Raw genomic sequence first — 25,453 nt, 5'->3', positions numbered from 1 at the left:
CTATATATACTGTATATACAGTATACTGTATATTCAGTATATATTTTATTTATATATTTTTGTATATAAAATATAATTATAAGAAAGCTTGTAAGCATAAATACATTTTAATTATACATACTGTATATGAGAACTTATAAGGATAACTAAAATAAGTATATTTTATTTATATATATTTTATATATAAAATAGAAATACATTTTATTTAAATATTTTTATATAACTAAAATATAAGAAAAAGCTTGTAAGTATAAATAAAATACAGTATTGTGCAAGTTTTATGCACTTGTGAAAAATGTTGCATAGTGAGATATCTTCAAAAATAATGCCATAAATAGTTTTCATTTATCACTTAATGTCATACAAAGTCCAGTAAACATAAAAAAAAAGCTAAATCAATTTTCGGTGTGACCACATTTGCCTTCAAAACAGCACCAATTCTCCTAGGTACACCTGGACACAGTTTTTCTTGGTTGTTGGCAGATAGGATGTTCCAAGCTTCTTGGAGAATTCGCCACAGTTCTTCTATCTATTTATGCTGTTTCAATTGCTTCTGTCTCTTTGTGTCATCTCAGACTGACACGATGTTCAGTGGGGAGTTCTGAGGGGGCCATGACATCTGTTGCAGGGCTCCCTGTTCTTCTATACTAATCTTTTTTTTATTTGCAAAAGTAATGTTTGGGAGTCTAACATTTATATTTCCTATTGACACATTAAAGCTGAAGATATAAATAACCATCTTAAGACAAATGCTTTTGTGAAAAATCTTATGTGCCTAAGACTTTTGCACAGTACTGTATATTTTTATATATAAAATATAAAAATAAAATATACTTTTATATTTATATAACTAAAATATAAGTATATTGTATTTATATATTTTTATATATAACAAATACATTTTATTTATATATTTTTATATAAAAATATATTTAATGTATATTTACACACACACACACACAAATATATATATATATATATATATATATGTAATAAAGAGCTGGGTGACTATATTGTTTGACCTTTAATGTGACACTGCAGGATTCTGCAGAATGTTGTGTGAGATGAACTAAAATTAAAAACTATTGCACACGAAGCTGTCTGTACTGCAAACGCGCAATGTAGACAGCTTCCTTCTTGTATTATTTTGAGCGTCCTGGTCTTGTCGCGTCGCTTGTTGTGTAAAATGTAAATTTCCCCCTCACATACATGCTGTTCAGAAGGGTGGGGTTGCTGAAAGGCTCCGATTGCGCCTGCTCGGTGTGGGGGTCTGGAGGGGTGTGCTCGTGCTGCTCATAGGCGCAGACCAATGGTTTAAATCCTACACATGCGTATTGGATTTCGGGGTTCAAGGGAATACGCCATATTGGAAACACTGTATAGTTTAGCTAACAGTTTATAGCTAGCGGGGGGAAAGGGCCACTATTTGATTCCCGTTGCTTGTGGCGTTTGGCACTTAGTTATTTTCCCCATCATTTCGTGTAACCCAGTTTACAGGCAGACTCTCGCGGTCCGGAATCAAAGTTGTCCGCTGAACGGAGGGGAGAAAGGCGTTCTTCTGCTTGACAGGGCTGTTAAAAGAGAAGTTGAATGGATCCGAGGGTCGCTTGGATTCAGCCGGAACAGAAAGGTCCTGCGAACGCTTTATGGATGCGTGTGTGGGAAACGTCTCAGGTAAACCGGACTAACACTGGTCAGCACCAGAACCAACTATACCACAACCTCTGTGTCAATTCTCCAGCGTTTGACGTGTATAAGAATGTAGCGTCTGGCAAAGGCGTTTGCAACAGCCCTGCGTCTGCTCCATCCAGCAGCCATCATCAGAGCAATGCAAACAGCACTCGTATTAAAATCAACGGCACTGCGACGTTACCGAACTCTACGTCTCGTGCGTTAAATGGAAACGCGGTCAAGGTAGGTATAGGGGACGGTGAAATGTCGTCATCAGCGGATTCAACATCAAGCTGCTCTAAAATAAGGACTACAAGCCCCAATGTGATCGCTGGGAATATGAACAAGGCTGCCGGTGGCGCCCATCCGTTTTTTAGCTGCAGCGAGTGCGTACTGAATAATGTCAACCACCAACACCACCATCATCCTCTTCATCCACGGCTTTTCCATCAAGAGCAGCAGCAAGGCTGTTTGAAACGACACCCGTCCCATCCTGCAGCGATACACAACCACCATCATCATCATCACCACCATCACCCGGGCCGCAGGAAAAGCGATAATAAGGCCAGCACCTACGGGATCAACTACTTGCTCTCCAACTGGGCTAATGGCAATTTTGACAACTCCGGCACGCCTTGGAAGACGATGAAATATAACCCAGGAGTGGACGGGTGAGATGAGCTGTCTTTGCTTTTATCTTGTTTATTATTCTGGTATAAATCGGCGAGTTTGACGGCAGCGTTTTGCACTCAATTTACGGTGTTCGCGACGCTACGCTGTGGACGGCGTCGTTGCTTATAATGGGCGTGTTGTGATAAATCGCGTCGCGCGCTTGCTGTCTACACGGGGCGTTATTAATATTTACAGAATTTTGTGTGACTTATGTGCGCTAAAGTGTCAGTGAGTATTATTAGACGTTTTGGGCCCGGGTTTTTAGCTTTAGCACGTTATCTGGGGGTGTCCTGGGTTCGGGTCGAGCTGCTGTGGGTTGGGTCACTTGTGGAATGTTTACGTGACTAAGTTTTTAAAAAAAGAGGGCAGTTCGACTTTTAATTATCTAGCCCGAGTACACAACAGATGTTACTACGGCGCACAGTTTTCCAAGTATTAGTAACCAGTTAATCGCTGATTAGCCCTGTCAGGTGTGTTACATTACTCTATGTCCTCACCTGTCCATTAACGTGATTGAACACACTTTTTAGTGATTGAACAATTGCAGATTTAAGGAACTTTTCAGGCAGTAAAACGTTTATGTCTTTAGTAACCCAGAATTTTTTTTTTTTTTAGTATAATGAACATCTAACTAAATTTAGTGAGGTTTATGCTTAAAAGAAGAAACAATTATTTGCCAATGGGGTGGAGAAAAATAAACGTATTTCAAAGGTAGAACAAGTTCATTTTTCTTAACCCATTGGCAAATTTTCTTGTTTGAAGCATAGCGTTTAATACATTTTGTAAGATTTCTCTGAAAACAAGACTTAATAACTAATGCCGTTTTGCTTGTCAAGTAAATATATCTTGTTTTAAGAATATTTCGATATTTTTACTGGAGAATAAGACGAAAATACAAATTAAGAAAATTAATTTTTTGCAATGTAGGGTTGTAAGAAGAGTAGTATCTGTTGCATGAACTTGTTATATTTGCGATAGATGGTTGCACCCCTCTGGAATTTTTTCACAAAGGAATCTGGAACCAAAAGAGGCATTGGCTGTGTCTCAAAACCTTGAGAGCTGCATACCTAGAGTGTATTTTTGCACTTATGATGCCCATAAATGCTCTATGTACACTGTAAAAAAAAAAAAAAAAAAACCTGGTTTAAAAAAAAAAAAAAACAGGCAGCTGTGGTTGCCAGAATAATTATATAAAACTAAAAATGTAAACAACTTTACAGAACAGCCTGGACATTTTACAGTTTAAACTGTTGTAATTTACATGACCATGCTGGCACTGTAAAAAAAAAAAAAAGATTCTGTCTCTTCAATATGGTATTGTAAATCACCAAACAATTACAGAAGAGCACACGATGACATGAACTTCACCAATAGTGGCTTCCAGGAGCAATGACCAATAAACAAACCCTAAACACCATCAGGGTAACACATGTGAAATTTAAATAATGCAGTAAACTTTAACTAAACTACATTAAATATAAAACAGAACACCCTAGTGTACATAACAGATATAAAAAATAAGATATATAAGTATTCCCATAAAATGTAATGAAATATGATTGGTTACGCAAGGAATTGTGTGAACGGCCACTTTTTTTTTTTTTTTTGTTTTTTTTTACTGTAATTTTAACAATAATTTTCTGTAAAAAGTACTCTCTTGTTAAATGTACATTTTTACCATTAATTATATATTAATGTACTTTTTGTAACTTTTTACATCTAAAAAATATAATTTAATTTATTGTGAACTACTGTATTGGCTTTTAAAATGTTTAAAAAAATAATTGTATATTATAGTTAATACTTGTTAATTAACTTTTTTTCTCTCTCTCTCTGTAGCATTTTTACAGTCTTTTAAAATTATAGAATTTTTTTTTTACAGTGTATGCAGCTTGCAAACATTTGTGACTTCGCTAATGAGTTTTGCTTGTTTGGACGGATATGTTGTCTTTACCCTAGATGTTTTTGGAAATTAAGATCTTAAAACTGACAAAGTTGTATGTTAACTCGATTTAAAAATTTGTTGTAAAAGAGTTGTATTTACAAGTCTTGGAATGGAAGTGGACGTATTAAAGGGATAGTTTACATAGAAATGAGAATTCTGTCAGCATTTACTCACCCTCATATTGTTCCAAACCTGTGTGAAGCCCAAAGTATACTTTGGTCAGACGCAAACGCTGAGCGTCAGCATATAGGATGTGCAATGCAAATCTCGTCATCAGCAGAGTGCGCAAGCACTGAACACGTGCAGCCTGAATTTTCTAACAGCGTGTCTTTGAACACGCACAGTGCGCATGCGCCTTTAATTATTTGCACTAATTTGTGGGTCCACAAGGTGGCAACACTTACATTTTGGGCCATTGCTGTCACAAAGAAGCGCTAGAAAATGTAATCGCCGCTAAACATCAGGAGACAAAGGTAAACATATTCAAGTCAAGAGCACGTGTGTGAGGAGATACCTGCATTTGTAAAACTCGAGTCTGAAGGACTATAAAAAACATCTTTATGGGTCTAAACTCCTGAAGAGAAAGTCCAGTGTCTCATAGCAGTCGTAGCATGCATGCGCCAGCCGCCTGGGTATGCGCAAAGAGTTATATGGAGTTTACTTTGAAAGGCTCGCATTCGACTGTACGCAGACGCTGAGCTTTCGCATCAAAAAGGAAGTATACCTAGGGCTTGACTTGGAAGACAAATGGAGATGTCATGCAGAATGTTGGCCTCAGTCACCATTTGCTTTTATTGTATGAAAAAACTATAATAAGTGTATGGTGACTGAGGCTAGGCTTCTGCATAACATCTCCTTTTGTGTTCCAAATAAGAAAGTATGTCATATGGGTTTATGCAGGTGAGTATATCATGACATAATTTCCATTTTGGGTGAACAGTGCCTTTTAAATATGTCACTCATAATCTTATGAATGTATGAAATGGGATCAAATAAAAAAAAAAAAAAACAGCCAAGTTAACTTGCATTCCCACCATCTTTTGCTGGCATTTTTCTGTATGTTTAGGGTTAACATAGGACAGGTTGTACTTTACGAAATGTACTTTGTTGCTTCTTAAATTGCACCAATTAACTCTTTCATAATTGTCTTCCTTCGTTTTGTCCCAAGGCTGCATGAAGAAATCATGGACTTCTACAATTTCATGTCTCCTCGTCCTGAGGAGGCCACCATGAGACAGGAGGTGGTGGACAGAATAGAATCAGTCATCAAGGAATTATGGCCAACCGCTGATGTAAGCAAGAGAAAGCACTGATGTGTATGAACATTTTGGTTATTCACCTTTTAAATTAGAGGTCAGTGTAAAAAGTGCATCTTTTTTTTTCCTTTGCTGTACTTAGGTCCAGATTTTTGGAAGCTTCAGCACCGGGCTTTATCTCCCAACCAGGTATGTGTAGCTTGCTTGATCTTGCACATTTAGTTGAAACCCAGCACAGAGAGATTATGAACAGAACCTTTAACAGAGATGGTAATCTTGAGCATACTCTTAATGTATGCTCTTATAATCTCAGTCATAGCAGTTTATGAACAGTAAGTTCGGCCAATATACGTATGCAGTGTAGTGAAGTACTGTAGATCAATGCACCTGTATGTACTTATTTTTTTTGTGATTTGCTAATTCCTAATGTATCTCAGTGTTGAAGTTAGTCCTTAAGTGCATCACAAATAAACAAACTAGATACTTAACAGTTAAAGAATATTGAGTCCAACAATTTTTGCAATTGTATGTTTTTGAAGACTTTCATTTTTCCCTGTGTTAATATTATTCTGTAGTCCCTAAGTACTTGGCTAAACACTTCAGAGAAGTATTACTGAATGAATGTGGTGCTTATTTGTCAGTGATCAGGTGGTGTTTCTTTCAAAATGTGGAGATTTGTGATATCTTATGCTTCCAGGCCATTGTTGATTTCCCTTAAAATTGCAAGGTATTTTTTAAACACACTGGTGGCCAAAAGTTTTGAATAATGTTCAGATTTTGCTCTTGTCGAAAGACATTGGTACTTTTATTCACCAAAGTGGCATTGAGCTGATCACAATGTATAGTCAGGGCATTAATAATGTGAAAAATTACTGTTACAATTTGAAAAAAATAAAATACTTCAAAGAGTTCTCATCAAAAAATCCTCCACGTGCAGCAATGACAGCTTTGCAGATCCTTGGCATTCCAGCTGTCAGTTTGTCCAGATCCTCAGGTGACATTTCACCCCACGCTTCCTGTAGCACTTGCCATAGATGTGGCTGTCTTATCGGGCACTTCTCACACACCTTATAGTCTAGCTGATCCCACAAAAGCTCAATGGGGTTAAGATCCATAACACTCTTTTCACATTATCTGTTGTCCAATGTCTGCGTTTCTTTGCCCACTCTAACCTTTTCTTTTTGTTTTTCTGTTTCAAAAGTGGCTTTTTCTTTGCAGTTCTTCCCATAAGGCGTGCACCCCTGAGTCTCCTCATTACTGTTGTACATGAAACTGGTGTTGAGCGGGTAGAATTCAATGAAGCTGTCAGCTGAGGATATGTGAGGCATCTATTTCTCAAACTAGAGACTCTGATGTACTTATCCTCTTGTTTAGTTGTACATCTGGCCTTCCACATCTCTTTCTGTCCTTGTTAGAGCCAGTTGTCCTTTGTCTTTGAAGACTGTAGTATACACCTTTGTATGAAATCTTCAGTTTTTTGGCTATTTCAAGCATATCAAAACAATAATTGACTGAGTTTCTAGAGAAAGCTGTTTCTTTTTTGCCATTTTTGACCTAATATTGACCTTAAGACATGCCAGTCTATTGCATGCTGTGGCAACTCAAAAACAAAGACAATGTTAAGCTTCATTTAACGAACGAAATAGCTTTCAGCTGTGTTTGATATAATGGCAAGTGATTTTCTAGTACCAAATTAGCAATTTAGCATGATTACTCAAGGATAAGGTGTTGGAGTGATTTGATCAAAAATGACTTTTCAAATAGTGATGGTGCTGTTTTTTTTACATCAGTAATGTCCTGAATATATTTGCGATCAGTTGAATGCCACTTTGGTGAATTAAAGTACCAATTTCCTTCTGAAACAGCAAAAACTGTACATTATTCCACCAGTGTAGCTATGTGAAAGATCTTAAGCTTTTACTCTGTGTGCTGTAGTGACATTGACCTGGTGGTGTTTGGGAAATGGGAGAAACCTCCCCTGCAGCAATTGGAGCAGGCCCTCAGAAAACACAGTGTGGCAGAACCCTATTCCATCAAAGTTCTCGACAAAGCTACAGTAGGTGTACTGCCATGTTGATCTATCACCAGCTAAAAACAATTGAATAGTTTAATTTATAGAGGTTTCCCTGATTGGGCTTGGATTTTGCTGTTGTGCTGTGTTTTTTTTTTTTTTTTTTTTCCTGGCAATTAAGTGTTCTGCTCTCACTTGAGAAAAGATTTAAAGATTATCTTTCTGTACATTTTGAAGGTACCAATCATCAAACTGACTGATCAAGAGACAGAGGTGAAAGTAGACATTAGTTTCAATGTGGAAACGGGCATCAAAGCTGCTAGCTTCATCAAAGAATATGTCAAGGTAAACATTCAGCTTTTGCATGTATATACAGTGCATTCAGAAAGTATTCAGACCCCTTCTTTTTGTTATGTTGAAGCCTTATGCTAAAATGCTTTTAATTTTTTTTAAATCTACACTCCATACCCCATAATGACAAAGCAAAAAACAGAATTTTGATAACTTTGCAAAGTTGTTAAAAAAAAAAAAACCAAAAAAACCTGAAATATCATGTTGACACACTACCAGTCAAAAGTTTTGAAACACTTGACTGAAATGTTTCACGTGATCTTAAAAATCTTTTGATCTGAAGGCATATGCTTAAATGTTTGAAATTAGTTTTGTAGACAAAAATATAATTGTGCCACCATATTAAGTTTTTTAAATTGATGACTTGGACCAAATAATAAAGAAAAGCAGCCAATAAGTGCCCAACATAGATGGGAACTCCTTCAATACTGTTTAAAAATCATCCCAGGGTGATACCTCAAGAAGCTGGTTGAGAAAATGTCAAGAGTACATGTCTGCAAATTCTAGGCAAAGGGTGACTACTTTGAAGATGCTAAAATATAACACAGTTTTGATTTATTTTGGATTTTTAGTCACAACATAATTCCCATAGTTCCATTTATGTTATTCCGTAGTTTTGATGACTTTACTATTCTAAAATGTGAAGAAAAAAAATTGATAAAGAATGAGTGTGTTTTAGACCTTTTGACCGGTAGTGTAAGTATTCAGACCTTTAACTCAGTACTTAGTTGAAGCACCTTTGGCAGTGATTACAGCCTCAAGTCTTTTGGGTATGATATGACAAGATTTGCACACCTGGATTTGGGGATTTTCTGCCATTCTTCTCTGCAGATCCTCTCAAGCTCTGTCAGGTTGAATGGGGACTGTCGGTGGACAGCCATTTTCAGGTCTCTCCAGAGATGTTAGATCGGGTTCAAGTCTGGGCTCTGGTTGGGCCACTCAAGGACATTCACAGAGTTGTCCCTAAGTCACTCTTGCGTTGTCTTGGCTGTGTGCTTAGGGTCATTGTCCTGTTGGAAGGTGAACCTTCAGCCCAGTCTGAGGTCCTGAACACTCTGGACCAGGTTTTCATTAAGGATATCTCTGCATTTTGCTGCGTTCAGCTTTCCTTCAACCCTGTCCAGTCCCCCAGTCCTTGCCGCTGAAAAACACCCCCACAGCATGATGCTACCACCACCATGCTTCACTGTTGGGATTGTATTGCGCAGGTTATGAGCAGTGCCTGGTTTCCTCCAGAAATGACGTTTGGAATTGAGGCCAAAGAGTTTAATCTTCTTTTCATCAGATCAGAGAATCTTGTTTCTCTCAGTCTGAGAGTCCTTTAAGTGCTTTTTTTGTGTGTCTTGCACTGAGGAGAGGCTTCATTCTGGCCATTCTGCCATAAAGCCCAGATCGGTGGAGTGTTGCAGTGATGGTTGTCCTTCTGCAAGTTTCTTCCATCTCCACACATGATCTCTGGAGCTCAACCAGAGTGACCATTGGGTTCTTGGTCACCTCTCTTACCAAGTCCCTTATCCCCCGATTGCTCAGTTTGGCCAGGCAACCAGGTCTAGGAAGAGTCCTGGTTGTTAAGAATTATGGAGGCCACTGTGCTCTTGGGAACCTTCAATGTAGCCGAATGTTTTTTGGCGCTTTCCCCAGATCTGGCCATTCTCCATTGACCTCTCACATCAACAAGGCATTTCCATCTGCAGAACTGCCGCTCACTGGATGTTTTTTTTATTTTTGGCACCATTCTGAGTAAACTCTAGTGACTGTTGCATGTGAAAATCCCAGGAGATCAGCAGTTACAGAAATACTCAAACTAGCCCATCTGGCACCAACAATCATGCCACGCTCAGTCACTGAGATCACATTTTTTTCCCATTCTGATGGTTGATGTGAGCATTAACTGAAACTCCTGACCTGTATCTGAATTATTTTATGCATTGCACTGCTGCCACATGATTGGCTGATTCGATAATATTATGACTAAATAGGTGTACAGGTGTTCCTAATAAAGTGCTCAGTGAGTGTGTATGTATATACACTGATGAGCCAAAACATTATGACCACTCACAGGTGAAGCGAAAAACATTGATCATCTTCTGTCAAGGTCTGGGTAGATTAGATGGTAAGCGAACAATCAGTTCTCTTAGTCAACATGTTGAATGCAGGAGTAAAGACCTGAGCAACTTTGACAAGAGCCAAATTGTTATGGCCAGATAACTGGTTCAGAGCATCTTTGAAATGGCATGGCTTGTGGGGTGCTCCCAGTTATCATTTGTGAGTACCTACCGACAGTGGTCTGAGGAGGGACAAACCACAATCCGGTGCCCAAGGCTCATCGATGAGTGAGGGCAACGAAGGCTATCCTGTCTGGTCCGAACCGACAGAAGGTCTATGTGGCACAAGTCACAACATTTTAATGATGTTACGGGAGGAATGTGTCACAACACACAGTGCATCGCACCCTGCTGCATAGCCGCAGACCAGTCAGCGTGCCTATGATGAACCCTGTCCACTGTTGAAAGCACCTACAATGTGCACGTGAGCATCGGAACTGGACCTTGGAGCAGTAGAAGGAGGTCGCCTGGTCTGATGAGTCCTGTTTTCTTTTACATCACATGGACAGCTGTGTATGTGTGTACCGTTTACCCGGGGAAGTGATGGCACCAGGATGCACTGTGGGAAGATGACAAGCTGGTGGATGGAGTGTGATTCTCTGGGCAGTGTTCTGCTGGGAAACCCTGGGTCCAGCCATTCATGTGGACGTCAATTTGACACGTGCCACTTACCTAAACATTGTTGCAGACCAGGTACACCCCTTCATGGTAGTGGTATTCCCTAATGGCAGTGGCCTCTTTCAGCGGATAATGTGCCCTGCCACACTGCACACAATGTTTGGGAATGGTTTGAGGAACATGATGAAGAGTCCAAGGTGTTACCCTGGCCTCCAGATTTCCCAGATCTCAATCCGATTTAGCATCTGTGGGATGTGCTGGACCAACAAGTCCGATCAACGGCGGCTCCACCTCGCAACTTACAGGACTTGAAGGATCTGCTGCTAATGTCTTGGTGCCAGATAGCACAGGACACATTCAGGGGTTTTGTTGAGTCCATGCCTCGGTGGGTTGGCGCTGTTTGGGCGGCACGCGGAAGACCAACAGCAAATTAGGCAGGTGGTCATAATGTTTTGGCTCATCAGTGTATACAGTGTATTCCAGGAGGTACATGCTTGACTCGACTGCACATCCTGGCATGTGTGGAGCAGTGCACGCTTGTTTATAACACACAACACATGTCATGGGCATAATAAACATGAGCGGATTTTCTGTACAGAAAATGTAAAGGTGTGGGAGAGATTCGGGCAAGCTGCTGTATTCGCATTGCCTGAAAACGTTCTCTCACTGTCATCTGAACTAGACCTAAATGGAGATGAATTTTGTTTCTAATTTAAATATTATTATTTTTTTTATAAATGTTATTTCTCGGGGGCATGGGTAGCTCAGCGAGTAAAGATGCTGACTACCACCCCTGGAGTCACGAGTTTGAATCCAGGGCGTGCTGAGTGACTCCAGCCAGGTCTCCTAAGCAACCAAATTGGCCCGGTTCCTCGTGGTCACTATAATGTGGTTCGCTCTCGGTGGGACGCGTGATGAGTTGTGCGTGGGTGCCGCGGAGAATAGCATGAAGCCTCCACACGTGCTATGTCTCCGTGGTAACGTGCTCAAGCCACGTGATAAGATGCATGGATTGACGCTTCAGATGCGGAGGCAACTGAGATTCGTCCTCCGCCACTACAGTCACTACAACACCATGAGGACTTGGGCATTCCAAATTGGGGAGAAATTGTTTTTATTTCTCCTGTTTATTGATAAATAAATGCATTAAAATACAGTCATGTGCAACTTCAAATTTACTTAAGCTCAAATATCTTCACAATTGTAATTATGATCGGTGTGTGTCAACAGCCTCCAGTTACAGGGCACGGGGTGTTTGAAGGGGTAACTGTTTTATACACTGCATGCCTGTGATGTATAGAGTTCCAAGAGTGAGACAAACTAAACATTGTTTGCTGACTGACAAAAAGGTATACTGGTACTAAAATAAAAAAATGAAAACAATAGGTTTTTAAGAGTACATATAACATTACTGAGTTACTGGCCAATTGACTGATGCAAAAAGCATTGTGATTTACACCAGGTATATAATGCTGCTTATTTCAGTGAGGGTCAGATTATAATTCTTGCAATATGACAGAATAAAACAAAGAGATACAAACGTCTATTTGGAAAAAGGCTAGTTAACTGTTGCATATCTTCTACAAATGTTATTGTAAACAAATGGCATTGGAAATTTAATTGCCATGAGATGTTCAGAAAGGAAGTCGTTTAATTTTTTTTTGATGACCAAAGTCATGGGTAATTATGTTTTCGTAAGATCCAGCATTTTACTACGAGACTGGCATGCGCTTTTTGCAGCAAATTTGCAAGGGGCAATGGCTAGATAATTAATTTGACATTCGAGCAGCAACCCTGCTCTTAATAACATGTTTTTTAGGTCTTCGATATGCTCCACGTTTTCTGATTTCTTGATGGGCATATAGTGTCTGTCTGTTTGATTAGAGGGAGGAGGGTGAAGCATAGCTTAACATCTGTCAGCAAGCTTTCAACCCAGATGTTTGAATAAGGGAGATGACCTGCTGGTTTGACACTTGTCAAGTTCATTTACCTCTGAATAACCATCTTTGCATCCACCAGAATGAATTTCCACCACCTTTTTTTTTTCTGTAAGTGATGTATTGAGACAACAATGTTATTCTTAGACTAGGTAAGGTGTTATTGTACAACTAGGTGTTATCTCCAGTGGCAGATAGCTGCATCTGTCAATTCCATTTCTTCCTCCTTGACCCAGTTTACACCTGGTATTAACATCTGTCTCAGGTAATCTGATCAGAAATGGACTGCGTTAAATGCAAGTTTAAATAGTAAGTTTTGTAGTGTTAACACTAATGTGTCCTGATGCACCCTGGAAAACAATTAAGGACTGCCTTGTGATGAGACGTGCAATCTTTGTGCCAAAGCAAAGGTTTTAAGCATTGCCAGCTAGGTGTGGCTTTAAAAGAAAACCACCCTTTCTTCATTATTGGAAAAGCACATACATGCACAAGAGTTCATGGAACTTCTCTGGCACACCTGTCATTTACATGCAGTGACACATCGCAAGGGTGTCATACATTTTTAGTGGAATAAATGCAGTCCAATAACTGATCATAACTATATTAAATAAAACTTCTAAATGACAAGTGTGATAATTTAGTAATATATTCTTTAATGAAATTTAACCGATACAACAAAATTCCTGTGTATCTTTAACTACAAATGTCACGAACAATCTCTAAGTAACTGCACTGCCTAAAATGAAGTCTCGCAACATTTCACAACTCCATAACAGTTCTTATTTTATTTTGAATTGTAAATGATGAAAGTTATAAGCATGTCAATAAGATTTGGAGATCAGGAACCGCTCTGACTGATGGGTGTTTATTAAAAAAAAGGCAGCCAGATCTGGATAAGAACCAGTTCTCTGTTTCCAACTTCACACATCGTAAAGTGATTCGTGTAGTCACAAAATCCGGGACCGTCCCGTGATAAATCCAGACAAAATCCTATCACAATCGAAAGAGACCATGAGACCATGATTAAGTCACCTGAGATGGATGTTAATGTCTGGTGTAAACAGGGTCTTTTGTTTTTGTTTCTAATACAATTTATCAGGTCTAACGTATCACTTTTTCATCTTCTCCCACATAGAAGTATACCGTGCTGCCTTATTTAATCTTCGTGCTGAAGCAGTTCCTCCTACAGCGAGACCTAAATGAAGTCTTCACAGGAGGAATCAGCTCCTACAGTCTCATCCTGATGGTCATCAGCTTCTTGCAGGTGCAAATTAAGTCTTGCTTGTAACTTTTTTTTAATGATAAGTCGGGGGAAGTGGCAGGTCTAGCTCTCTAGCATAACAGCATTATGACTTGAGCATGAATTTGCATGCAAATGGAAAAAATATTTTTTGCATTTAGAGATCTGTCATTACTAATCACGCATATATTGGTACCCTTGTGTAAGTGCCTCAGCCTCATTCATTTCATAAATTACCAAACAAATAAAGAGACTTTGTCTCGTCTTGCCTGTTTCTTGGCTTACACCCACAGTTACACCCAAGAATTGATGCTAGGAATCCCAACATGAATCTTGGCATTCTGCTCATTGAGTTCTTTGAGCTCTATGGGAGACACTTCAACTACTTGAAGACGGGTATCAGGATAAAAAACGGTGGTGCCTACATGGCTAAGGAAGACATCATGAAGGCTATGAGTAATGGCTACAGGCCCTCCATGCTCTGTATAGAGGACCCTCTCCTTCCAGGTATTTAGCACGCTACAGATACCAAAATTACGCAAACAAAACATTAGCTCTTTCAAAAAAATAGTGAGCTACCCTCTGAGGCAGCTCAACTGAAATGGAACCTTATAAGAAGCCACTCAAGCATGCATGAGACCACATCGGATCTCCATCCTTATATGTCCCGGCTAGCAGTGAATTACAGACTGATTGGAAAATGAAAAAAAAAAAAAAATCATACTCTAGCCATATTCTAGAACCCTCCAACACAGTCCATGGGTAAAAGCTATCAGTGAACTATCGTTGTTGTTTTTTGTCGATAACAGATAATTCCGAAAGCAGGAGCTGATTAATTGGGCCAAAAAGATTCATCTCCACCGTTAATTCTAGGGCTGTGCAAGAGTGATCAACTAGTCGTCCAGCAACTAACATTAATATTTTTAGTGGTGGTGGTTTTAATGGGAGACACAATTCTCAAATGAGTTGAGACTTTAATGCTTTAGGTTTAGTCTTTATGTGGTGTTCTTACAGCATAGCGCTGCTTTAACAATACATTTCAAGACGATCATTGTCAGATATTAAATCCTCTGCTGTGAGTAATATTCCTGTATTTGAGGTGTTTTGGAGAGATTAAAGTCTTTTGTTATTGTGTCTGACACTGTTTAAATAAATAGTTGCAGTAAAAAAGGTTTAAACTGCTCGATGTTGTGAACTAGATACGTACCCACAATATTATCTAGCAGGTCTGTGCTTTTGAATTTGCAGCCAGTATTGCCCTGAAACACTTCATTCTACGTTCATTATGCACATGAGTAGTTTTGTGCCTCTTCGTATTGGAGCCTTCTTATTTTCTCCCCAATTTAGAATGCCCAATGCGCTCTAAGTCCTCGTGGCGGCGTAGTAACTCGTCAATCCGCACATCACGTGGCTTGTTGAGCGTGTTACCGTGGAGAAATAGCGCGTGTGGAGGCTTCACGCCATCCACTCGCAACTCGCCACGCGCCCCACCGAGAGTGAGAACCACATTATAGCGACCACGAGGAGGTTACCCATGTGACTCTACTCTCCCTAGCAACCGGGCCAATTTGGTTGCTTAGGAGACCTGGCTGGAGTCACTCAGTACACCCTGGATTTGAACTCGCGAACTCCAGGGGTGGTAATCAGCGTCTTTACTCTGAGCTACCCAGGCCCCTGGAGCCTTCTTATTTCTTTCTTTTTCTTAATTTGATAGTTTTTTTTGTAAAAAGATATTATAGTTATTTAGCCTATTTATTTGTTGAATATCTGTTAGTCACCATGTTGTAGTGCCAGCCGACTAGTCGATTATGAAAATGTATAGTTTTGCACATCTCTAGTTAATACAAATGTTTTTCATGGTCTATTGATTCCAGTTAAGTTTGATGTTAGCATGTTGCTAAGCTAGTACGTTATACCTAGGATAAAAGCATATTACTACAAAGTGCACTCGCACTTATTTATTAGATTAAAAACAGTAATTAATACTTTTCGGTATTGAATGATATAATTTATAATCAACATTTCTTGCAGTTTGTTCACCATTTTTGCAATGTGGAATTGCCTTATCCGCGAGGGATTCATGCAATTCTGCCTTATAATTTTTTAGAAGGCAACATCGTGTTTTAAAATACTGTCTATATAGATAGCCATTTTAAAGCTTAACTGAATTCTTTAAGCATGAATTTTAACTTTGACTCGTATGTTTTTGATTAACTGTACAGGTAATGATGTAGGCAGAAGCTCTTATGGGGCGATGCAGGTAAAGGAGGCATTTGACTACGCGTATATAATTCTGGGTCACGCTGTCTCACCCCTTGCACGTTCCTACCCCAACAAAGACAGTGACAGGTACAATTCTCACATACATACAAGCACCCTAATTTCTCCATCTCAAGTTTTATTTTAATGAGTTTGTGACTTTTCCCCTCAGCACTTTGGGACGCATAATTAAAGTCACACAGGAAGTAATCGACTACAGGGAGTGGATCATAAAGAAGTGGGGTGGCAGACACAACTCCCGCATCGAGAGGAACCCAGGTAAGGTTTAATATAAACCCAATTTCTCAGAGTACAACTGTTATGACTGCAGGCCAGCTGCTTGGACATATTTTTCGCCAGTGCATTTCTGCATTTGATGTTGCATGATAATGTCCTTTTATAACAGCTGTCGGTGTATTCATTGAAATGACAGTCATGGCCGAATCTAAACAGTGCTTCACAATGTCAACAGTTCTGTTCCTAGACCTTGTTAGCTGCCTATCTGGACACCATTTTAAGTTATCATGGGCAAGCTCTCAATGCAAAGGCTGTTCCAAATGTTAGGCAGTAATACTACTGTATGCTGCGTACAAAGATACCTTGTTTTGTCAAATTCAAAGAAGCATCCATTTTTTGTTAGGTCTTCCATGTGACAGCAGTGGTGTAATATTTCTAGTGAAGTTATGGCTGACTTGTTTACTCCCTTTGCATGCAGGTCCATCCCATAAAGACTCAGTAGAGCAGGTGGAGTCTAGTACACTACTATGTGTAGGTGTGGAGGACCAGCAGCAGAGGGACTCTGTGTCTCCTCACAGTGCAGATTCACCCATGTCCCTCTCCAGCCCTCAACAGCACTCCTCGGCCTCTTCTGCGTCCTCACTTTCAGGCAGTGACATTGTAAGCATGAACCAGTGTCCAAACTTTAAAGGAATAGTTCACCCAAAAATTAACATCGTTCCAGACCGCTGACTATTAATATCCTGGCCGTTATTTTCCATATAATGAAAAGATGAGTAGGGACTGGGGCTGTCGAGCTCCAGAATGACCCCCCAACCCCCCCCCCCCACAAAAAAAAAACGCCATAAAGTATCATAAAAAATAGTCTATACAGTTTGAGCTTTATATTCCAAGTCTTCTGAAGCCATACAATCCAGATTGAAAAAAATAACTGAAATTTTACCCTTCATTGTTGTTCTCTAGTCAGGTTTGGCACCATTAGACAGGGCGTCAGGTTTAACATCAGTGATGTTTGATGTTGTGGATGTCAAAACTGGCGAGATGCGTCAAAAAACACCATTAGGAGTAATTTTATATGTTTTTTAATACTTACACAATACCTTTATGGTGCTTTCTGTCATTTTGGACATTGACAGCCCCAGTCCTAATTCACTTTCATTGTATGGAAAAGAGTTGCCAGGATATTCTTCATTTATTAACCCTCATGTTGTTCCAAAATAAATATTCATTTTTGGGTTAATTATTTTAATTAGAAGCCCCGTTCACACATGCAATCAGGTAAATTACCGGAATATCTTTGGATTGCCTCTACTGGTAAATGTACTAAATGTGCTGTTTCAAAAGGGTCATGTTCACACATGACCTCTAAACTGGAAATTGTAGGTAATTTTCTGGAAAGGGCTGGATGTGTGAACACAACTATAGTATGTCTTTATTTGTTTTTCACTCGCATATTTTGACTCCATTCCTTGTCTGTTACATCAGGACTCTGACTCCACACCGTATGTCGCTCCACCTGTAGCCCCCTTTCCTCTCCAGATTCTGGCACCTGGTCCCCTGCCACCTGCACTTCAGATGGGCACAGGCAAAGCCAGCATCACGACAGCACTCACTATGCCCCCAGCCACCCAGGTGAGGAGATATGTTGGTTTAGTACTAATTTCTGAGATAGAACTTGTCTCAAAAATAGACTTCTACATTATATAGATGATGTTAGACTTGGATTTGAGCTAAGACTCTGTTACTTCATCTTAATAGTTAGGTAACACTAGCACATTCTTACATCCAACTCTCTCTTTCTTTGTTTCTGTACCAGGCGAGAGGCAGTATTTCGATCCACACTTTACCTGGCAGACAGTTGTGTATGGCAGATGGACCACCCCCATACCTCAACATGCCCCCCCCTGCAGTCCCCCTTGCTCCCCCCAGCCCACTACCCAGTCCCCATCACCATCCAAAGGTAGGCTGTTGCCCACATGTACTGTGTGTAGATATGTATGCTATGTATATTTTGACAGTAAGCTAAACAGCTTCCTTTATCAAGACTTTGTAGAACCGTTATTTTGACAGGGTGGGGTAAATCGAGGGGGAAAGAAAAGGGTCTAAATTTATATTTGTGATATGCAAGGAATAATTGATGATTGATCATGGAATTGTTAAATTTAATGCACACCGAAAGTCGTAACACAGATGTGATGCGAAGCAGAGCTTTTATCCATAGCAGTGCGATTATGGAAAATTAACCGACAGCCTTGATGTGTCAACCAGTCAGAATCAAGAATCCATGCAATGGGGTAGCTCAGTGAGTAAAAACGCTGACTACCACCCCTGGAGTTCGCGAGTTCAAGTTCAGGGTGTGTTGAGTGACTCCAGCCGGGTCTCCTAAGTAACCAAATTGGCCCGGTTGCTAGGGAGGGTAGAGTCACATGGGGTAACCTCCTCGTGGTTGCTATAATGTGGTTCTCAATCTCAGTGGGGCGCGTGGTGAGTTGTGCATGGGTGCCGCGAAGCCTCCACATGTGCTATGTCTCCGCGGTAACGCACTCAACAAGCCATGTGATAAGATGTGTGGATTGATGGTCTCAGACGTGGAGGCAACTGAGATTTGTCCTCCGCCACCCAGATTGAGGCAAGTCACTACACCACCACGAGGACTTAGAGCGCATTGGGAATTGGGCATACCAAATTGGGGAGAAAAAAAGAATCCATGCAATGTCATTTGATGAAAATGGCCTCTAAATTTAGTCTATTTCTTTGTCATTAATTTAATCAATTTTACTCAGACTAAAATAGCATATAATTTTAGTCAACATAAATAACAAAATATATTTTAGTGGATGAGAATGTGCAAAATGACAAACACGTATCAAACTGTAACAGACCTAGGTTAATGTATAAAAATGTATAAACTATTTTTAGAAATTAGTCTGTGAATTACTCTAGTTTAAAGAGTAATTTCATGTTTAGGATATTGCTTTGTGTTGCGCGTTTTAAAGGAAAGATTTCTAGACTTTTTTTGATTTTTCGTTCTTTAAAAAGACAGTTTTAGTATATTGTTAATGTAGAATTTCTCTAATTTTCGTCAACAGTTTGTTTATCTTCATGATGCATTTTTTTCATCTCGTCTTCGTTATCGTTGACAAAATAAAAAAAACCCTTGGTCAATGAACATTTTCGTCAGTAATTTCGTTGATGAGATTAAAACTGGCTGTGGTTTAGGTACCTATTATTAATCATGACTGCTCCACATAACTATTTTAATATCAAAACCAGATGATGGATTTCTGATAGACTGCTGCTTAACCTATTAAAGACTTCTGAAATGGTATGACGTTATGATAGTTCAACAGTGTAAAAATACAATATAAGGGGCACATAACATCTATGCAGCAAAATGATGATGATATCCACAAAGATTGTAAAATGATCCACAAAGAATATGACGGCTTAAAAATATTCATAATTGTATATGTATATAATATCTTATTCTAAGGTAACTATCGAAGGCCAAAGATGAATACAGATGGATGTTGATTTACTGATAGAAGGTGTGGTGAGCTAAATGACCTTAAAGAGCACAATATACCTGCTTTTGTAGTTAATATCATGGGAAAACATTTCAAGAAAATATTCTGTGAATAGCCAGTAGAGGGAGACATTTAGGTTAAACAAAACACCAACTGGAACCGAACATTATGTGCACATACTGTATATGTAGTAGTCTCATTCTTTTTTTTTTTTTACTGTTATCAGAAGCCTCCTTTGTTTTGTGACTTTAAAAAAATCCCATAAACCATGCACATAAAATATTTATTCAGTTATTGAATGAAAAGTATAAATAAAAAAAAATGGTTAAATCTATAATAAATGCACATTTTATGCATTGAGTTTTCGTTGTGCTTTCATATGTGGAGCGCTATTTGTGTGCCGAAAAAAGTGGTTGCCCATGTAAAGAATTTTAAATAAGTCGCTTGTGAGCAAAGGTGGAAAGTAACAAATTACAACTACTCTAGCTGCAGTACTTGAGTAAATTTGTCTACTTTTATGAGTATAAATAAGTCATAGTACTTTAACTTGAGTTGATTAAAAATGAAGTATTCAACTTCGTTACATTTATTTTTCATCTCAAAAATGACAAAGTAAAAAATTAAAAATTACATAACATTTCTGAATGTTCTGCAAGTGATATAAGCTCTAAATATGCTTCCTGAAACATGCTTCTGCCTGGCACGACGGAAGCCCGCAGGGCACAGCAGCAGATGGGATCCATTTGAATTGTACTGAGAATGCTGTTTTTTTTTTTTTTTTTAAGTTAGTCTGGTAAGAATTTACCAGAATGTGCTTCTTAATATAGTCTATTTATTTACTCTAAAAATGTAGTGCATTCATTTGTGCTCACTCACATTCACTCACTACAGTTGTACAGAGTGGTTATCTGAGTTACCGTAGCCTTTCTGTCAGCTCGAACCAGTCTGGCCATTCTCGGTTGACCTCTCTCATCAACAAGGCGTTTCCATCTGCAGAACTGGATGTTTTTCGTTTTTGGCATCATTCTGAGTAATCTCTAGAGACTGTTGTGTGTGAACATCCCAGGAGATCAGCAGTTGTAGAAATACTCAGACCAGCCCGTCTGGCACCAACAATCATGCCACAGTCGAAATCATTGATCAAATTTTTTCCCCATTTCAGATGATTGATGTGAACATTACCTGAAGCTCCTGACCTGTATCTGCATGATTTTATGTATTGCATTGCTGTCACACGATTGGCTGATTAGATAATCGCATGAATAATTAGGTGGACAGGTGTTCCTAATAAAGTGCCCATTGAGTGTAAAACACGTATTTCAAATAATTTGCAACATTACTAATGTTTTTGTCAGTATGTTTGGTCAATTTAATGCATATTTGGTAAACAGAAGAATCAATTTCTTAAAACAAAAATGGCTTTGCATTTTTTTTATTTTTTTAACCATGACATTTTGAATGGTAGTGTACAGTATTAGAGTATAATATAATTTTCATGTTTACTTTGTATATTAATTATTTTAGTAGTTTTTCAGCAAACGTAGTTTACTCTTAAGTCATATATTTATCAGTACTTGTACTCAAGTTAATTATTTCTTCAGTAGCAATACTTTTACTCCAGTAAAGATTTTTATTACTCTTTCCACCACTGCTTGTGAAAAAATCTGTTCTATTTAAGTTTTGAGGCTACAGTAGAACTCTATACTGTATTTTAATGCTGTAATTGCCATTTGTCTTTTCTGTCTCCTGCAGACAGGTCCCAAGTTCCCTCTGAAGGGCTTCCACAATCCCGCCGTGCTGCACAGCCCTGTCCTTTCCAACCGAGGCCACATTCAGTACAACCGCAACACTTGGCGGCGCAGGAAGCGGGACAGTCTACCGGCCAGCGTCAGCCGATAAAGATGACGCCGCTCCCCTCTGGACGCTACCTTTCCACTTGTTTCCTCTTCCACTCCACTGGTCCTGTCTTAAAATGATGAGAACTCATTGAGCTCTCCTACTGATGGAGTGAGGGCAGAGCAACCAGCGTTTGAAACCCAACTCTTCGTTCAGTAGTTGTGGTGATGGTGGTGCTAAGTTGGTCAGTCTGCCACTGAATCTGTGCCCGTGTAAATTTTTCTTTTTTTTTTTTTTTTGTTTTTTTTTTGGACCTGTGCAGTCTTCCCGAGGAAGCTTCAAGAACAGGACATTTTTCGGTCATCTACCCCACAGTTCCCTGTTCACAGATGAAACATTCCTTTTTTGTGTGCGTGTCATTCTGTTTTTTCCTGTTTTCACGTTTTCAGCCTAAAGGGGACACCCTCCACATATGGGACAAGATTCAGAGGAGTTGAGTGTTGCATATTTGTTGTATCTGTGTTTCCAAGGTGATTGCCACTTTTTGTGTATGTGTGTAATGCTGGCTTCAAATCCTGCACTCAGGATGCTTCCAGAGTCCCCACTATATTGACTATATGCATGAAGCAACCTTGACCTTTTTGTGCAATAACTTCTTAATTTCTCGTTTTTTCATTCACTATGGAAACATATTGAATTTTTTGTTTTGTTGTATTAGCCTTTTTTTTTTTTTTGCTCGTTTTGTAAAACGGTTTTTATTTTTGTAGTGTTTTTAATTTTTTTCATTGTTTACAGATCCTGTCAAACAGGACAGTTAAAAGTCAAACTGTTTAAATTCCTTTCTCCCTTTTTTTCTCAGCACTGGTTGCACCCGTATAAGAGCACGTTCAAGTGGCCAGTGTAGATCTTGCAGAACGACTTCCCACCCTATATGTGGTGCCATTTCACTTTTTTTTGTGAACCCTTATTGAGCAGAGCTTTTGACACTCGGCTGTTTAGTTTTATGTGTCTCTTATTTGTCTTTAGGTTGTGGATTTGAAGCGGTGAGGCCGTAAGAGTAAGGCTCCTCAATTTGTGTGCAGAAATGATCCAAAAAGTTGGTTGTATGCCTCGATCTGAATCCGCTTTCATTTATATAGGTGTATGTGTCTGTCCGTCCATTTTAAATTGCTATAGGTAAGTGTGAGAAGAGAGAATTGTTTTAGGGAAGTTCTACTGAACGTGCGAGCAGACTCCAGATCAATGCAGCTTTATGCAAGGTGCCCTAATCTGACCTTTTCGGACTTCTGAACAGGCATCCAAATTTAAGCAGACTAGTGGAGAACGGGAATTTATTTTGATTCCTTTGTGGAATCTTTATGTGCATTTATTGCCAGGTACTTGCGCTAATATATGCCTTTTCGGTAATTACCTATTCCTGTACTGTATTGTACTGTATATTTTCTGTTTGTATATGGCACACTACAACTGTATTGCTGTTGCTCAGAACGTCACAGGCATACAGGTTATTGTTACTATGCAAGTGGAGTTTTGAAAATCTCTTCCTGTGTCCTTCATGAGAGCTTGTAAATCTTGTCAAGGGACAAAAACGGAGTACCAATAATGGACCGGGGCCTGAGAGAGCAATGCGTTCAGATGGCTCATCAAGGTACATTTGTCTGTTTTAAAGGGGAAAACAACCAAACGTCTTGTTTGGAATATCCTTCTGTTGCCGCCTTGAACTGAAATTCCTCTGCAGTGCAAGTTTTCTTCCTGGAGATCAACTGGACTAAATGTACTGCTGATACAATGCTACAACCATGTTAATGGCAACTTTCAAAAAACACTTTGAACGCCTCCTGCGCTCTGTATGGAATGAGTTTGATTGCCACAAACTTGTTATGTGAAGTATTTTACAAAGTCATATCTGATATAGACTCATAAGAACTATAATGAGCTGCAGGATTGTCTTTGTAACTCTTGACTCACCTGCCTATAAATGCAATAGGGCAAATGTAACTCTAATCGCAATTTGTGCTTTTAGATAGAACCAGCATCTTTTGCAAAGTTGGTTAGACATTGAGGCAACTCCTATCATCCCCGTGAGGACTCGATGTGTACTACTTGATAGTTTGCCCAAATGAAAATCTCCCTCCTTTCCCTGAGTGAATCTGTGGAGATGTGTTGGAAAGTTGGAAGTGTATCACTCTGTAATGGTTTAACCTTTGTGGTGATGTACTGCTAGATACAGTGTGATACTCCTCATTGAATATCAATGACGGATTTTAAATGTAACCTTTTTTTTTTTTTTCTTCTGACGTCTGTTGTGTCACAGTGGCCAAAAACACTCCTGAACTTGCCGGTCCTTACATAGATAGCCCTCAGTGTGGCCGCCCAGCATCCAAGAAGTCAGACGGAGGAATTGATTTTGTTTTCCTTCAATATTTTTATGTCCTTTTTTTTTTTTATTTTATTTTTTAAATAAATGTTTTAAAACATTTGTCGTCACACTTTTTCCTTATTGTTCCTTTAGTAAATGGCTATAACATGAAATGCTGCCCTCAAGCGTAGGGTGGAGTGTTGTGTTCAGTTTTCACTGTATTTAACCATTAAAGGGCGTGGTTGCACTATCCACTTGTTCTGCGGTCAGTAACATATTTGAGAACTACTTGTTCAGTTCATATTCGCCCTACAAAGTTGAAAGACACACACACACACACACACATATATATATATATATATACACACACATTTTTTTTTTTTTTTCCACTCTAGATAATTAAATAACAATTTGATACAAGACAAGATGGAATATGCCACCATTCTAAGATTGGACCATCAAGATGAATGGTAAACATGGTAAAAAAAAGAAAAAAGAAATTTATATATATGTTAGTTTGTAGATATTTTCAAAACTCCCAAGTTTTCACTAAATCATAAATGATTTGAAATTAATTGATATGTGGCCAGTTAATGTCAGAACGGATGTATGTTGCAGCTGTTTCACTAGTACAAGTAGGTTGTTCTTGATGACATTTTTATGTAAAGGTTAAATAGTTAAATTGCTTAGGCCTAGTTTTGGAACCAAACAATTTGAAGTGTCAGATTGTGATTTTGACCGACCAGTGCCTGTACTCTCCATAACATAAAATGTTAAGTAAGGCCGACGGGGGACATTATATCTTCATTCTAAAATTAAAGATGTTTATTTTAAATGTACACTGTTGCGAGAGTTACCGTATATTTACAGTAAAGCGATATGACTTTCAAAAAACATGAGTTGCAACACTTTAATATAATTAAGGACCTTTGTACAGCTTTATACAGTGTATTCAGACTGTTTACTTTTTTCACATTTTGTTATGATGGAGCCTTATGCTAAACTAGTTTAAATGTATTTTTCCTTCATAATTTATTTAAAATTTAAAAGCTCAACAATAGAGTTGTCTGAATAGACAAGTAGGCTATTCAGACCTTTTGCTATGATGCTTGTAATTCAACTCTGGTGCATCCCATTTGTCTTAATCATCTTTGAGATATTTCTACACCTTGACTGGTGTCTACCTGTGATTGATTGGACATTATTTGGAAAGGCACACACCTGTCTATATGAGGTCAGCTAACAATGCATATTAGAGCAAAAACCAAGCCACGAGGTCAAGGAACTGCCTGCAGAACTCAAAAAAGACATGAGTGTGTTGAGGCACAGGTCTTGGGAAAGTTAAAAAATGTTTTGCTGTGAATGTTCCCAAACAAAGTGGCTTCCATAACTCTGATGGAAGAAGTTTGGAAAAACTGGGACACTTCCT

The 25,453-nt window shown here is 38.9% G+C and overlaps 1 protein-coding gene across 1 annotated transcript; it reads left to right on the top strand.

Moving 5' to 3' along the window:
* Positions 1-84: 84 nt before the first annotated feature.
* Positions 85-24,192, top strand: LOC127425460 (terminal nucleotidyltransferase 4A-like). Its single transcript, XM_051671485.1, has 13 exons — positions 85-2,342; positions 5,457-5,580; positions 5,687-5,733; positions 7,480-7,600; positions 7,793-7,900; positions 13,702-13,830; positions 14,100-14,313; positions 16,029-16,155; positions 16,238-16,344; positions 16,781-16,962; positions 17,788-17,934; positions 18,119-18,262; positions 21,582-24,192. Exons 1-13 carry the CDS (start codon positions 1,591-1,593, stop codon positions 21,726-21,728), a joined length of 2,349 nt encoding a protein of 782 aa, XP_051527445.1. The 5' UTR covers positions 85-1,590; the 3' UTR covers positions 21,729-24,192.
* Positions 24,193-25,453: the final 1,261 nt, after the last annotated feature.

This window comes from Myxocyprinus asiaticus, chromosome 34, assembly GCF_019703515.2.
Source record: "Myxocyprinus asiaticus isolate MX2 ecotype Aquarium Trade chromosome 34, UBuf_Myxa_2, whole genome shotgun sequence".
Taxonomy (NCBI): domain Eukaryota; kingdom Metazoa; phylum Chordata; class Actinopteri; order Cypriniformes; family Catostomidae; genus Myxocyprinus; species Myxocyprinus asiaticus.
This window is presented reverse-complemented; position numbering and strand designations above follow the sequence as displayed.

What these genes read in the sequence shown, in the direction of transcription:
- LOC127425460 (XM_051671485.1), top strand. Translation starts at nt 1,591, where the DNA reads ATGGATCCGAGGGTCGCTTGGATTCAGCCGGAACAGAAAGGTCCTGCG. An exon ending in GGGCTTTATCTCCCAACCAG is followed by an intron (nt 5,734 to 7,479) that starts GTATGTGTAGCT and finishes TGTGTGCTGTAG; the next exon opens with TGACATTGACCTGGTGGTGT. An exon ending in AGAGGACCCTCTCCTTCCAG is followed by an intron (nt 14,314 to 16,028) that starts GTATTTAGCACG and finishes TTAACTGTACAG; the next exon opens with GTAATGATGTAGGCAGAAGC.